The following is a 13,955-nucleotide window of genomic DNA, read 5'->3' as shown; positions in this document are numbered from 1 at the left end:
TTCCTTTAAGCCAGGACTAGGCCTTAGTTTAATTAGGAAATATAATTTTAACAAACATGTCTTACTAAAAATATTACTTGTGTGCATTTTGAGGCAAAACAAAGTAAACTGCCCCAATGTGTTTGACTTCGGACCGAATGGCGAATATCAAAGTACTCTAAGAGCGATTTGAAAGCATGCGTACCAGACTGCACTCGAATAGTTCTCGCGGTACTTTGATGTTACGCTGATGCAGTCGAACACCTATAGAAAACAAGCACTATAATGTAAGGATTTATTATTATACTATGCACTATACTTTTAAGAGATCGTCATGTTTGGAGTTTTCACAAGCAGGTCTCAAGCGTTTTTTTTTTTCGTTTTTTTTTATTGAAGAACATTAGTACAAAAGAAACAAGCTCACAATATAGTTAGGCCTATATAAATGTAACATCTGTATTTGAAAATGTAACTTATCAATTTACATAAAAAAAACATGTAACAATAACAAGGAAAAACAAAGAGAGAGAGAGAGAGAGAAGAAAAAAACACGAGAAGTCTCGAGCGATTACTCCCCTTGAATTCTCGAATCGCTCTCGCGGAAATGTGATGTCACCCGCCTGTTCGGCGTTGCATAATGTCGAACACGTCTAATCATTTTGAGAAGCTTTTGTATTCACTGATATGATGTTCTTCGATAATCATTTTGAAAAGCAAATGGTTAAAAGTTTCGAAAAGCTTTGCTTCTCCGTTTGGCTTCTGTTTTCTTAACTCAATTATAACAGTACCATTGTTATTCAAGGTACATAAAATATTTAATAACAACATAACAAAATTAGGTACATTTATAGTATTCTAGTAGTAGATTTAATGAATTCCGATTCCGCAAATGTATGGCTCACTAGAAAAAATCGAGTAACTCTCTTTTATCAGCTCGGGGTCCAACGTTTTCTTTCGGCAAATCAAATTAGTCGTACTACGCAGTCGTCACCCAGCGTAATTAATATTCATGAGGACAGCTACCATAGTAGGATCCGTAAGTTTGCCCCACTACAATACAGTGTCCTTTACCGCGAAAAGTGCAGTGCTTTTCCTATGAGGAGACTGCGCGTTGGTTAGCACAATAATGGCTGCTGCTTATTTGGAAAATGAAGATAGTTTGCAAGCCAATAATGAAAGTTCGTCCTCTGAAAACGAGAATGGTGCAGTTCAAGTGGTCAGCACTGATCCAGTAAATAACATCTTTAATGCCGACATCTTTAACGCTAATGGAGAAATGGAGTTACGTCCTAGTGGCCCAGTACTGGAGAGAGAGGACCACGCCGAAGTTCTTGCAAGCAATGCTGATGTTCCACCAATTAAGATTAAAGTAGAAAACGCAGAGGAAGATGAATGTGTTGCTGTATGTCTGCACGAGGACGAGGGAGAAGATTTGGGTGACAGGACTAGTAATGAAGAGTCTTCTGAGAGAGATAAAATTGACAAAGGTAAGCTACTTTTTGTTGTTGACAACCTTTACAGACCTATTAATTAGCTTAACTCGCTAGCCTGCAGTCAGCTGTAGTCAAACATAGTAATGCTAACAGTCTGTTGCTTAACATTAAACCATTGAACACTGAGCTTTGCTTTCTGAGCTGTGAATACACAGATAGCAACACATTATCATTTAATTGTTATTTTTGTGGTTTATTATTTTGTTATTAAACAGTTGGCATTGTAAACATACATGTTGTCATCGATAGGGACAAAAAAGACATCAATACTGTATGCCCATGTGACAAATTAATATTTAAACAATTTTATTCTCTATAGCGTAATATTGTTCCTTAGTATGGTGTTAAATGCGCTTTGTTTTTGTTTTTTGAGCAAATTTTTTTTAGCTTTTTTTTGAGCAACCAGCTCTGCAATTATTATAGTAAGCGACGAGATGTTGGCTAACTCATTGAAAAGCGTTCCTCCTTAAATCTACTGGCGCCTCGATATTTTGCATTTAGATGGCAGGCTTTACTCATCTTTTGAACATTTGCTTTGTGCTTTAAGTACTTTGAAAATGCAAATGACACGGTCGTTACAATACTTTAAATGTGTTTTAATTTTTTTATGCTTATATTTACTTTAATAAAAAAACATAATAAAAATATGGCTTGCTCTGCCATGTGGTCGACGTTATTTTAAGGTGGAACAGATCATTCGAATCAAAAGAATTGAGAATTGAATTGTGATGTTACTAGGCAACGGGTCTCGATTTTACACGTCATGTTTAAATTATTTGATTGATATGGTCATTTTTTAACAAGTTAATTTTTTGTTTTCTGTTTTATTAAGCATTGCAAATTGATAGGGAGGTCTAGTAATTATTAGTCACAGAAAGGAGACAAATAAATAATACACACTTTAGGGATTTTCACAGTTAAACAGTTAAAATAGGTAATTCTGAACCCTGCGTAAAATCCTGGGTTATATGTTTCGCACTGCTAATGCTTAAGCAGGTGTCAACTAATAATATTGGGTAATCATAACTTGAGATTTCACACTGCATATGTCTGAACCTTGGGTTAGCGTTATTATCAGTCATCATTGCATTAATACCAAACTGACAAAAAAATCGTGCTACCGCTTTGAATGACATTTGAATTTGCATCAGTGACAAAACAGGTGGTCACGTAAATTCTTCTTGGGCTCCTGGGACAGTTTGTGCTACAGCAGAGGGTGCCACTGTCCCATTAATGGTAATTTTAATTTCATTTTACCTTGAGATTACAGGCTTTACTTTTGGACAAACAAGGTTTTAAATTCACTTAATCTTTAATATTTGACCACATCCTTACAATAGAAATGATACAGCCAGTGTAATTTCTGAGCATGAACATGCCGATATTAATGTAAATGCAGAGCGAGGGTTTAAACTATTGAGATTCTTCACATGGCAATGATTACATTCAAACACAATAAGTCTCAGACTTTATACGTGTTCCCAAACAAACATTATTGGAAACATTATTTAACGCTGGACTGACAGTGGAGAGGTGGTGGAGCAGAAGTCTACAACAGTTTAACCCCTGGGACTCAAGACTCTTGTATATCGACACTAAAGATACAGAAGTGCTGAACCATGAGACACAGAAACATGCATATATACTAATGTATATATTTTATATACACAAACTATGTTTTGTTAAACTACAATAAACTTTTTTTACACCCCAAGTGAAATGCCATTTTTTTATAACCTTTTTTTGTTGGACTAGTGAATGACAAACCGCATGAAAATGCTTCATGTGAAGCCCTGTTTGACCTATGATGTAATTGCAACAACTGTCACCATAATTTACATATGCCTTGTTTAAAAAGTACAATTAAGTCACAAGGAATACATTTCTCAGTACCTAAATCACTTAAAGAGCCTCTTGATTCATAGATTTCTGCAATATTAAGTCTCCATTGAATGCACTTCTTGCTGGAAATAGTTGGTCGTCTGGGTACTTTTTGCCCACTGTTTATTGAATACTATGAATTCGGACATAACCTAATGATTTTTTCCTACTATATAGTATGGAAGTAGGCAATCTCAGAAGCAGTGTGAAAGGGACAAACTCTTTTTTTTTTTCTCTGTTGCTAAGCTTTAGGAATGCAACAAAGCAGTTAATTCGCGGTTCAATACATATCTCAAATACATCTCCATGGTTTTAATTGCAATTCTCTTTATTTTAAATGCAAAAATCGACTTTTCAAACATTTTGAAAATAAACTAAAAAAAAAACCCCTATATTCAAGTAAATTAAACTGAACAGTACTGCAGTACAGTAGCCTTTAGGGATGCACCGATACGATTTTTTTGGGCCGATACCGATTTAAACAGACAACTTATGGCCGATACCGATATTAAACACTTGTATACAATATTATACAGTTTGTCTATTAGCTAGTTTATTTCTGCGTCAAATTATTTTTACTGAACATGGATTGGATCTAATTAACATTCAACTGCCCAACATAATAAGAGAGGCACAAATTAAGCTAAAACAAATATAATAAGACAGCATGACAACCTTCAAAGGTGGTTTTTGCTATTCAGCATTTATTTTATTAACAACATTAACAAATTTTTTACATATAATGGATTTCTTTATGCAGTTAATTAATAAACAATCGGTATCTGCCTTTCTTGTGCTATTGCCGATATGCCGATGGTTTCAAATTCATCAAAAATCGGCCTAAAATATCGGCGGCCGATACATCGGTGCATCACTAGTAGCCTTCATTTGGAATGTAAAGTACAATTTTATGACTTTATGCTGTGTACACACACTACACCATATATTCATATCTCGTTCTCGCTCTAGATATGCTTGACTTGAATGCGGATATTGCACGCGAATTTGCGTCTTTGCATTAACTTTATATGTAATATATTGTGCAAATAATTAACCCACACTACAGATTTGACGGGTGTGGTGTCTCGTTTGTGAAATCTGACACGAGCATAGTTAAGCGCTTATAGCTTTAACAGTGAGGTGTGTGGATTTGCAGACACATGAAAAGATGTGCAGGGACTAATAAAATGGACAAATCTGGATGCATAAACGGCAAAACCACAATTCACATGCGTGTATTGAACCGTGGAGGTCGTACCGAACGGTTCGATATTATATTGAGAATTGTGGCATCCCTACTACTAAGCATTGAGTCATAACATTCTAACCTAAGCTTTGATTCACACTGTACATGTTTGGTATCGCAAATTCAATGCTGCAAAAGCAGTGCTTTTATAACCCCGGATGCAATGTGCAAGTGTGAAACGATTCTTTACCCATTAAAAGCAGGGTTTAGAAGGAAGACATTTTGGGGTTAAGCAAGTATTAAAGCCCTTTTGTGTGTTTGTTCTATTGTTGCACTGTTCAAACACACCAGAATAAATTTGCTTTTACTGTTTTTATCAATCTAATTTGGGTTACAAGAGGCTTTTCTTACGCAATATGTTTTTGTGTGTTCTGTACATTTTTATTTTTCTCTCTCCTCTGAAAACAGGCGTCGACCTGACCTCCCATTCTCCCCTTTCTGTTTTTAGGGGATGGGCCATTTCGCTGCGAGGAGTGCAGTGTGGCCTTTTGGAACAAGGACGCTTACCTAGAGCATCGTTGTGAGCACACCCACGATGGTCCCATAGTCTGCCTGGACACAGATTCACAGTGGGATGACCTGCTCGTCTCGACGGATGGAGGCCAGAGGACTTTATGCTGTGCTCTTTGCGGGCAAAAATTTTCAAACTCAAAAGGGTTTTTCAACCATCAGCTTAAGCACCAAAATCAAGCGCTTAAACAAGAAATGAATGCTGGCTTTGGTGAGGGTGCGATAAAACAAAAAGAATACGAGTGCAAAGATTGTGGCAGAACGTTTTACAATATGGGCCAATGTCTCAATCATCAGCGTTCTCATAAACAGGCCTCAAAGTCTGTGTTTCATCAGATCGATCATTTAAAGAAAAAATCCTTCCAGTGTCCCACCTGTGGACGCTGTTACTCTCGGGCTTCAGCCCTCGATGCACACCAGCGCTGTCATGAGATAAAGCTGGTAAAATCCAAAAAAATTGAAACTGCTCAAAAACCACCCCTACCCAATGAGGCTCCAGGTCACGCTGAAGACCTAGACGCAAACCCTAAACAGACTGGGGAACAGCAAAAGGTTTTCAAGTGCATCTGTGGCAAAACTTTTCGGGCTTTGTGTGGCCTTGGAACGCACCAGAGATTCTCAAGAGGCTGTTCAGAAGGGAAGGTCAAGGTAAAGGTGAAGGAGCCAAAGAAATGTAAATTTGAATGCTCTGAATGTGAGAAGACTTTTGTTAGCTCTGTGGCTTTGACAACCCATCAGCGCTGGCATAAAAGACGAGCGCAATCTGGACAGCCATGTAAATGTAAAGAGTGTGGCAGGAGCTTCACTTCGCTCGCATTCCTCAACAGGCATCAAAAATTGGCTCACAGCAAAGAGCTGCCAGCAAAATCATTCCTTCAACAAGTTTGCCAGCTTAAGAAGAAGGCCTTTGAGTGTCAGGAATGTGGCTGCCGGTTTTCACGGATGTCAGCTCTGCAGTCACATCAGCTCTGTCATACCGATGTCTTTCGTAATGTCATGAAAGGTTCAGAAACAAGCATATTAGAGATATACCAAAATGAGGCACATGGAATTGATGACTTCGCTTCTAGGACCACCAAATATTCACATGACGACATCTCTCACACTCAATCCCCAGAGGAAAATTGCAATGTGATCGATGTTGAGAATGAAGATGTTGATTATGAAATTGTCCACATCACAGAACCAGATATTGTTGAGAGTAGTAGTGGTCAGGATCATAATCCTGATCTTGAGCTAGTGTGTGAATCGGACCAAGAGGAAATGAATGACATAAGCGTCAGCTTAATTCATAGAGCTGAACCTACGCCCTCCTCTGTGCAGCTGCCTCCAGAAATCGATGTGACCATTGTTAAGATTGATTATGAACTTTTAAATAGTGAAGCATTAAAAAATGATGTAGTTTTGAGCAAAAGCCCACTTGAAGAGTCTGGAAATTATAACTGTCCACATTGTGATAAAACGTTTGTCAAAGCCTCAGCTTTGCATGGTCACATGCATTGCCACAGAAAAAGCACTGGGGTTCCTTACAAATCTGTTACATATCAGCTTGAAAATCTGCAGAAAACCAACTTTAAATGTGAAGAGTGTGATCTCAGTTTTTCTAGATTGTCTGCATTGCGTTCTCACCAACAGATTCACAAGCTGTTTGTTTGCTTGCAGTGTAACAAGAGCTGTTCAAGTGCAGGTGGTCTAAGCAATCATCAAAAGTTTTGTTGTGGAAGCAAACCCGGCATCAGTGATGTTAAAGATGACAAGATTAAGAATTTCAATCCATCCAAGTCGCTTTTGGGCCCAAAGGTTCATCACTGTCAAAAATGTGGTAAAGGTTTTTGGTCGTTGGGAGCTTTCTATCATCACAAGCAAAACCACATGCAGTGTGCAGATGTTGAGAAAACAAGACCAGCTCCTGAAAACAGTCACATTCGACGCAAGAAAAAGGCCCGCGGCAATCGGTTTGGACAGAAACAACCGAATGTGAATTCAAATGAGAAATATGAATGTGAGGTGTGTGGGAAATCATACCACATGCTCGGTTGTTTTCTTAAACACAGGCTCGTTCATGACCCCAGTCGCAAACCTGCTATCAAATCTTTTGACTATCAACTTGAACATTTACAGAAGAACTCCTACCCATGTCCTGACTGTGGTAAAGTTTTCTCCCGTGCCATGGCTCTTCAGTTTCACATGAAAAGCCATGGCTTTGACACTGGCATTCCTGCATCTGCTAGTTTGCCACCAAGTCCTGAGAAACTTCGATGCCTGACATGCCAAGCTGATTTTACATGCGAGTCACTGCTGCAGGATCATCAGAAGTGCTGTTTAAAACCGGGTTATTCACAAGCATGTGAAAAAAATGAAATAGAGGTGCAAATTGAATCCTCTCAAAATGTTGAAGATGCACTGGTATGTGAGGCAGATTCTGGAAAAGAACAGAAAACTCATTTAGCCAAGTTGAAATACAAATGTCAGGACTGTACCAGAAGCTTTTCTGTAATCGGTGCACTTAATTTTCATAAAAGGATTCATCTCAAAAGTTATGCATCTAAAAAGCTGAATGCTAAAGCAGCAAAGCAACTGAAGATTAACAAAATGCAACTCCAGCCAAGTTTAGCAAAAACTCCTTTCGCTTGTGTGGAATGTGGAAGATACTTTATCTCAAATTCAGCTCTTGGCACACACAGGCGATGGCACACAGACAAAAAGTTTGCCCGATTTTTGTCAAAGAAAAAAAGTGTGGATGGTGGTCCTTATTTATGCAATTTATGTGGGAAAGGATTTTTCTATCTTTGTGTTTTACGCAGACATCAGCGAAATCATCCTCCTGTTGAGACTCAACACCAACAAAAGCAAATTCAACCAAAAGAGCATTTTACTTGCCCAGATTGTCAGATGTCTTTCTTAAGTGGGTCTTCTCTAATGACTCATTTTGCAGAATGTCATGGCAAGCTTGCTGAGAACAATAAACTACAGTGTCAGATTTCCTATACTTTGGAATCTGGTCCGTCCATTGAGAAGACGTACACATCCAAAATGAATATCGCTAAGCAGGAGAAGCCGAATGCACAGTATCATCGGTGCTCTCACTGTCCTAAACGCTTCTCAAATGAACGTGGTCTTCGTGCGCACACATGGCAGAAACATTTTCAGGATGCATCTACTGAGGAGAAGCCAAAACCACCTTTTGCTTCTAAAGTGCCTCCTTATAATCATAAAGATCCGAAACCATCTACAGAAGAGGAAACTGCTCAGCACAGTCAGATTTTAGAAGTGACTAGGAAATGTTTTTTCAAATGTGACAAATGTGCTAAAGATTTTCCAAGTGAGGAGCAGTTAAATGCACATAAGGAGCTGGCAAAGAGTCGGCCACACTCGTGTGCTCTTTGCTGTCGTGGTTACTGGAGTGAAAGCCAGCTACAGCAGCATCTTGCATGGCACGATGAAGAACGCCGGCGTCTCCCGACCGAACTGCGATACAGACTCGGTGCTTCTATGGCGCCGAACGGATCAACATCTAAAGTCAAGCAGCCCATTCCACTTGCAAATACACACCCCAACTATAAATGTCAGGATTGTGGTAACAATTTCTTGTCACTTCGTGCATTGCAGGAGCACCAGGCTGTTCACGAATCTGAGGAGCCGTATCATTGCTCTCTGTGTCCACAGACTTTTAGTGATGTCAGAGATCTTATTGACCACCATCAGGATTGCTTGGGTGACAAGGAAAAACAAGCAAAGGCGTTTTTCCCAGAAAGTGTTGCCGGGAACCTGGTGTGCACTGAGTGTGGGATTACCTTTAAACAGGAGACAGATCTGCATCAGCATTATATTGAACATGCACGTGGAGTGGTCTAAAACTTGTATGTATTAAGATGAATTACTTGTACTACTGGCTGATCATAGTTTACTATATCTACACTGATTTATTTTAACACTCCGTTAGCACTGTTTTGTTAAATGGAAATGATGTAAAACTGTATACAGTAGAGAAAGAAAAATGCTTTCAGCTTTTGAAGTTTAGACTTTTGCTAAAATTGTTGTAGGGAGATGGAAACATGGATGCTGACATGAAAGTATTACTGAAAAAAAACTTAAATTGTGTTGATACTTTGCATCTTATTATAAAACTGCAACGTAAATGTGATGCCCATTAAAGTACATTTTGTTCTTAACTTACTATATCAAAGAAAAAAAATGATGTACTTGGACTTAATAAAAAGAATGTTTTAAGGTTAAACAGCCAAGGTGTTTGTTAAATATTTGTTGTAAACATTGGAGATGTAGAAATAGGTATTCCATTAAAATTGTATGTTTAATCAAACTAGTTTTTGATTGCACAGTTTGTGTTCTTTAAAGGGGCCATGGCATGAAAATGAGACTTTTTCCATGTTTAAGTGCTATAATTGGGTCCCCAGTGCTTCTATCAACCTAGAAAATGTGAAAAAGATCAACCCATTAACTTAGTTTTGGTCAACCATTCTCTACAAGCACATACAAAAATAGGTCGTTGAAATTTGGCCCTCTTTATGATGTCATAAGGAGCTCTTATTAGAATAATACTGCCCCCTTAATCTGAAAAAGAGGGAGAAAAAAATAATTCACAGCACAATTGAGTTTCAATTGCAACAAGCCACCATCATTGTGATCAGTGTTTGCACTTCATCGGCTCATTTGCATTTTAAAGGACACACCCAAAACGGCACATTTTTGCACACACCAACAAAGTGTCAATTTTAACATGTTATAATAAATTATCTACATGGTATTTTGAGCTAAAACTTCACACATGTGCTCTGGGGACACCAAAGATTTATTTGACATCTTAAAAAAGTCTTGTGCCATGGCGCCTTTAAGTATTGATTTGACACAATTAGACATCGTTTCCTTATTGTTATTGACTTTGCATTGTACTTAAACACATTTACTTTAGATTTTTGCATTTTTAGAAAATGGGAAAATTTTCCATCCCCCCACATTTTCAAAGACATGTTTAATGTTTCTTTTGAAAAAAGAGTCACTGACTCTACAGACATTTTTGGATAAAGGTAGTTCCTATATGTATATACGTTCAAGTGATTCAATGACATTAAGAATGTGTAGACAAGCTGCAGCTTGATGTATTAAAACCTTTCTATCGGCATGATATATTGAAACATAAGGAAATATTGATTGTTTAAATAACTGAATCATTGTGTTATATTGAATTGAAAAGAGAGCGATATCTTAACATTCCTTTCTACTTACTAGGGTGGATAATGAGTTTAAGGTTTTTGGTTGGTTTTGTAAACTCGCAAGAATCTTTTAGACATTAAACATTATATTGCTTGAATTGATTATATGTGCATCCGGAGGGAGTGATAGCTCTTTAAGTCACAAAAATATACTTGTTGCCAGAAAGTTACTTCGGACCTCAAGATTGTTTCTTTTTTTATGCGCTGTGACCTTTATTGAACCTAAGAATTATTCACAAAATACTTTATACAATACCCTGTTGGCTGATATATACGTTGTATACTGAATGCCTTAAAGACTGCTACTGTTTTGTGACAAACATGTCACATGTTTTATTTCGCTCTTGTGGTTGTGGTACTTTCTCAGACCTGCTTTTGTCTAAAATTGTAATATTTACCAGTTACCAGTAAATATTTTAAAAGAAGTTAATGTAAATATGATTTGAACTTAAGAAGTTGCCTTCAATTACACAGTCATAAATTCAGTGAAACTGTGTCTGATCATTATGGGTAGGAACTGCATGTTTCGTTTTTCATGTTGACATCTATAGCCACTTCTCCCAAATATGTTGATTATATCTGGGGTGAAATTAAATACAGTGGTGACCCAGAAATCATGATCATCTAAGTGCATACAACTTTTCTGTGTAGCTAAGATGACGACTAATAAAAATCTGTTTGCATATTTATATTGTCCTAGTATTCTGTCTGTTTTAAATTGTTAGGTTATGGTTAAGTTTGTAAATAGTGTACTCATTTGAACTGTGTGGATCTCTTTATCTACAATATCATACTAACTAACTTTAAATTTGAACTGAGGTGTCGTTTAGCATTTTGCATCTGAGCTTCTCATAAATATATGAAGTATCCAAGTAACATTTACTTTAAAGTTTATTGCTGTGTATATAATTTAAAACAAAGATTGGACTGTGTATTGAGACATGCTGGAATTCCATCCTCAATATAGTCATATTGATGAATGACAGCTATGAAGGTAAAATCAAAACGTATAAGTCAATAACATGGCAAATTTAGCTTAAATTAAATGTAATGCGCTATTGACATGAATTTTCTTACTTTCTAGTGACCGTCTGTGGCATGAAATGTCAGCATTGCGGGCAGCCGTTCACTCATTGGAAGGACCTTCAGATTCATCTTTGTAAACATTTGGATGGAAAGGTTAAGCTTGAGAAACGAAGTAAAAAAAACCAGATGGACTCTGTCATTGACAAAACTGACAGTGGTCTGAGGATTGTTACAAAAATGAACATTAAAAAAGAGAAAGAATCCTTTGACAGTTCTTGTGAAATGAAACCCTTGCTGATCCCTACCATCCAACCTTGTGTTGCTGTGCAGTCAGCAGATGAAAAGCCTATGTACCGTAGAACAAACAGGGTCTATGTCTGCTCTGTCTGTGGAAAGGTCTATTGCTACCTGGAGTCTTTCAAAAACCACCAGAAACTGCACAATACAAACAGCCAACAATATGAATTTAGTTGTCAAAATTGCAAGAAAACATTTTCTCGTCAAAGCAGACTCTTCAACCATCTAAGAGTTAACAAGGAGTGCGTTTCTGATAATTTTAGAAGTCACTATTGCTGTGACCTGTGCAACAAATCGTTCCCCGCTGCACAGGGTCTTAGGAGGCATCAGGAAATGCACAAGCAGAGGCCCCATCAGTGTGTTTTATGCGCTAAAAGTTTCAGAAGGTCAGAGGGACTAAAAAGACACTTGCATTACCATGACAACAAAAAACATACGTGTGACATCTGCCACAAGTCTTTTCGGGTACCGGCTGAACTTCGGTACCATTACAATGTTCACACTGGTGCCAAACCTTTCACGTGCAATATTTGCGAAAAGAACTTTGCACAACTAGGAAATCTGATTACACACAGGAAAAAACATTTGCAAATCTTTAAGAAAGAAGGAGAAGATATTCCACTGGGGGGGCCAAATGTGAATTTTACAGGAAAAATTCAAATATTAGCTATGAAAAAAGTTATTTCAGAAACAAATGTGGTCGGTCAAGGAGGAGGATTAGACAATGAGCCACAGAAAAACAGTGATGAAAAGACCGTTGACAACTCATCCTCATCTGAAGGTGAATCATCTGACGCTTGTAACACCTCATCAAGGTTATCACCTGAAGAACGAGAAGCTTTAGATGAGGCTCAGGAAGATGAGGAGGACTGGGAGTGTTTTGAATGTGGTGCACATTTTCGTGAAGAGGCTGAGCTTCACTTGCATTATATGAGGCATGCAGGTGGAGAAATTTGATAGATGTTTCTTTATAGACAAGGACAAGACCTTATTCACGATTCATCAGCTCTGTGCACATAGTATTATAGGTCACCTAAGATCAACATTATTCCTGCTAGTATTGTCTAGGTTTGTTTTTTTATTGTGAATAATCAGTTGGTTTGTTTTTGTATTGTGTACAGCTCTGTATTGTGTAGAGTGCTGCAGAGATGACACGTGTTATTAGGCCAACCCGAAAGTTGGTGGACACTGGTTGCATCGACAAAAAACCCATTTAATTTTTCCCATAGACATTTGGATTATCGCAAAAATATTGTTTGTGAAAACTTTATGCATCATGACGTTTAAATTCCCCAACAAAGTCTGTAGTCCCACGTAGCAACTTGTTAGCCAGTGCCCTGTTTAAGACAATAAAAACATTAACTTGGGACAATTTAACCGGAAGTGCTAAAATGCCAATTCGCTTCCGGGTTTTGCCCAAGTTTGTCATTCCTGCAGCACTCTATTGTGATGCCATGCTTGATAATATCTTTTGAAACCACATTTTACTTTTGTCTAATTTAATCTGTGATAAATAAATGAATGGCCCCAAAGTATTGATGACAGTATTAGATGCCTTATAGATACAGTAAAAAAGGGATGTTAACAATTTCTCTGTCAGGTTGGATGATTTATTGGAATAATATTTTTTTGGTGAAACGATTTGGGTTTCCTTCCTATTGGTTGCTTTTACAAAATGAAGTACAGTATTTTAGAAATGCTGTAATTTTAAAATGCTTGATTTAGTAAACATTACATTTGGGTCTGTATTTTTATTTTTGCTTAAATCTTTAGTGTTCACTGTCAGTGTTGTCAGCAGTTTCTCCCTTTAAATTATTTTGAATTACAAATAGTTTTTGAGTGGTTTTGAGTTTTTGACTACACATAGCATCACAACACATTTAAATAAGACATTTTTCCATGTGTTCATTCAAACTGTTATCAATAAACAAAAAAATAATCATCTTCAATTAAGCCTTAGAGCTGAATGGATAAAATTGTGTTTTCGTGACCTGTTTGGGGTTTAAATACACTTGTGTATCTTTAAGGTTGGGGTGAGTATGAGAAAAGAAGTCGAAAAAGCAGACTAAAAGCAGTTTTAGCAGGTGGTATTATACTAAACACAGACATTGGAAATTTGCTGTTTCACAACATTCTTGTGACGTTAACAAAAACTTTGAGATTGTGAATATTGGAAACCCATATCTATTTGTGAAGACAACACAGTGTCAACATAAGAATTAAACAATATTAAGAAAAGTAATGTAGAATAGAGTAACTAGAAATAATGTATGATGTATGTCAATGAGATAT

At 37.3% G+C, this 13,955-nt stretch overlaps 1 protein-coding gene across 1 annotated transcript; it reads left to right on the top strand.

Annotated features, from left to right (window-relative positions):
- Window positions 1–1,052: 1,052 nt before the first annotated feature.
- Window positions 1,053–11,025, top strand: LOC135743299 (uncharacterized). The gene is made up of 2 exons (XM_065260936.2): window positions 1,053–1,466; window positions 5,048–11,025. Exons 1-2 carry the CDS (start codon window positions 1,106–1,108, stop codon window positions 8,962–8,964), a joined length of 4,278 nt encoding a protein of 1,425 aa, XP_065117008.1. The 5' UTR covers window positions 1,053–1,105; the 3' UTR covers window positions 8,965–11,025.
- Window positions 11,026–13,955: the final 2,930 nt, after the last annotated feature.

The sequence above is a fragment of the Paramisgurnus dabryanus genome, chromosome 13, assembly GCF_030506205.2.
Source record: "Paramisgurnus dabryanus chromosome 13, PD_genome_1.1, whole genome shotgun sequence".
Classification (NCBI taxonomy): domain Eukaryota; kingdom Metazoa; phylum Chordata; class Actinopteri; order Cypriniformes; family Cobitidae; genus Paramisgurnus; species Paramisgurnus dabryanus.
This window is presented reverse-complemented; position numbering and strand designations above follow the sequence as displayed.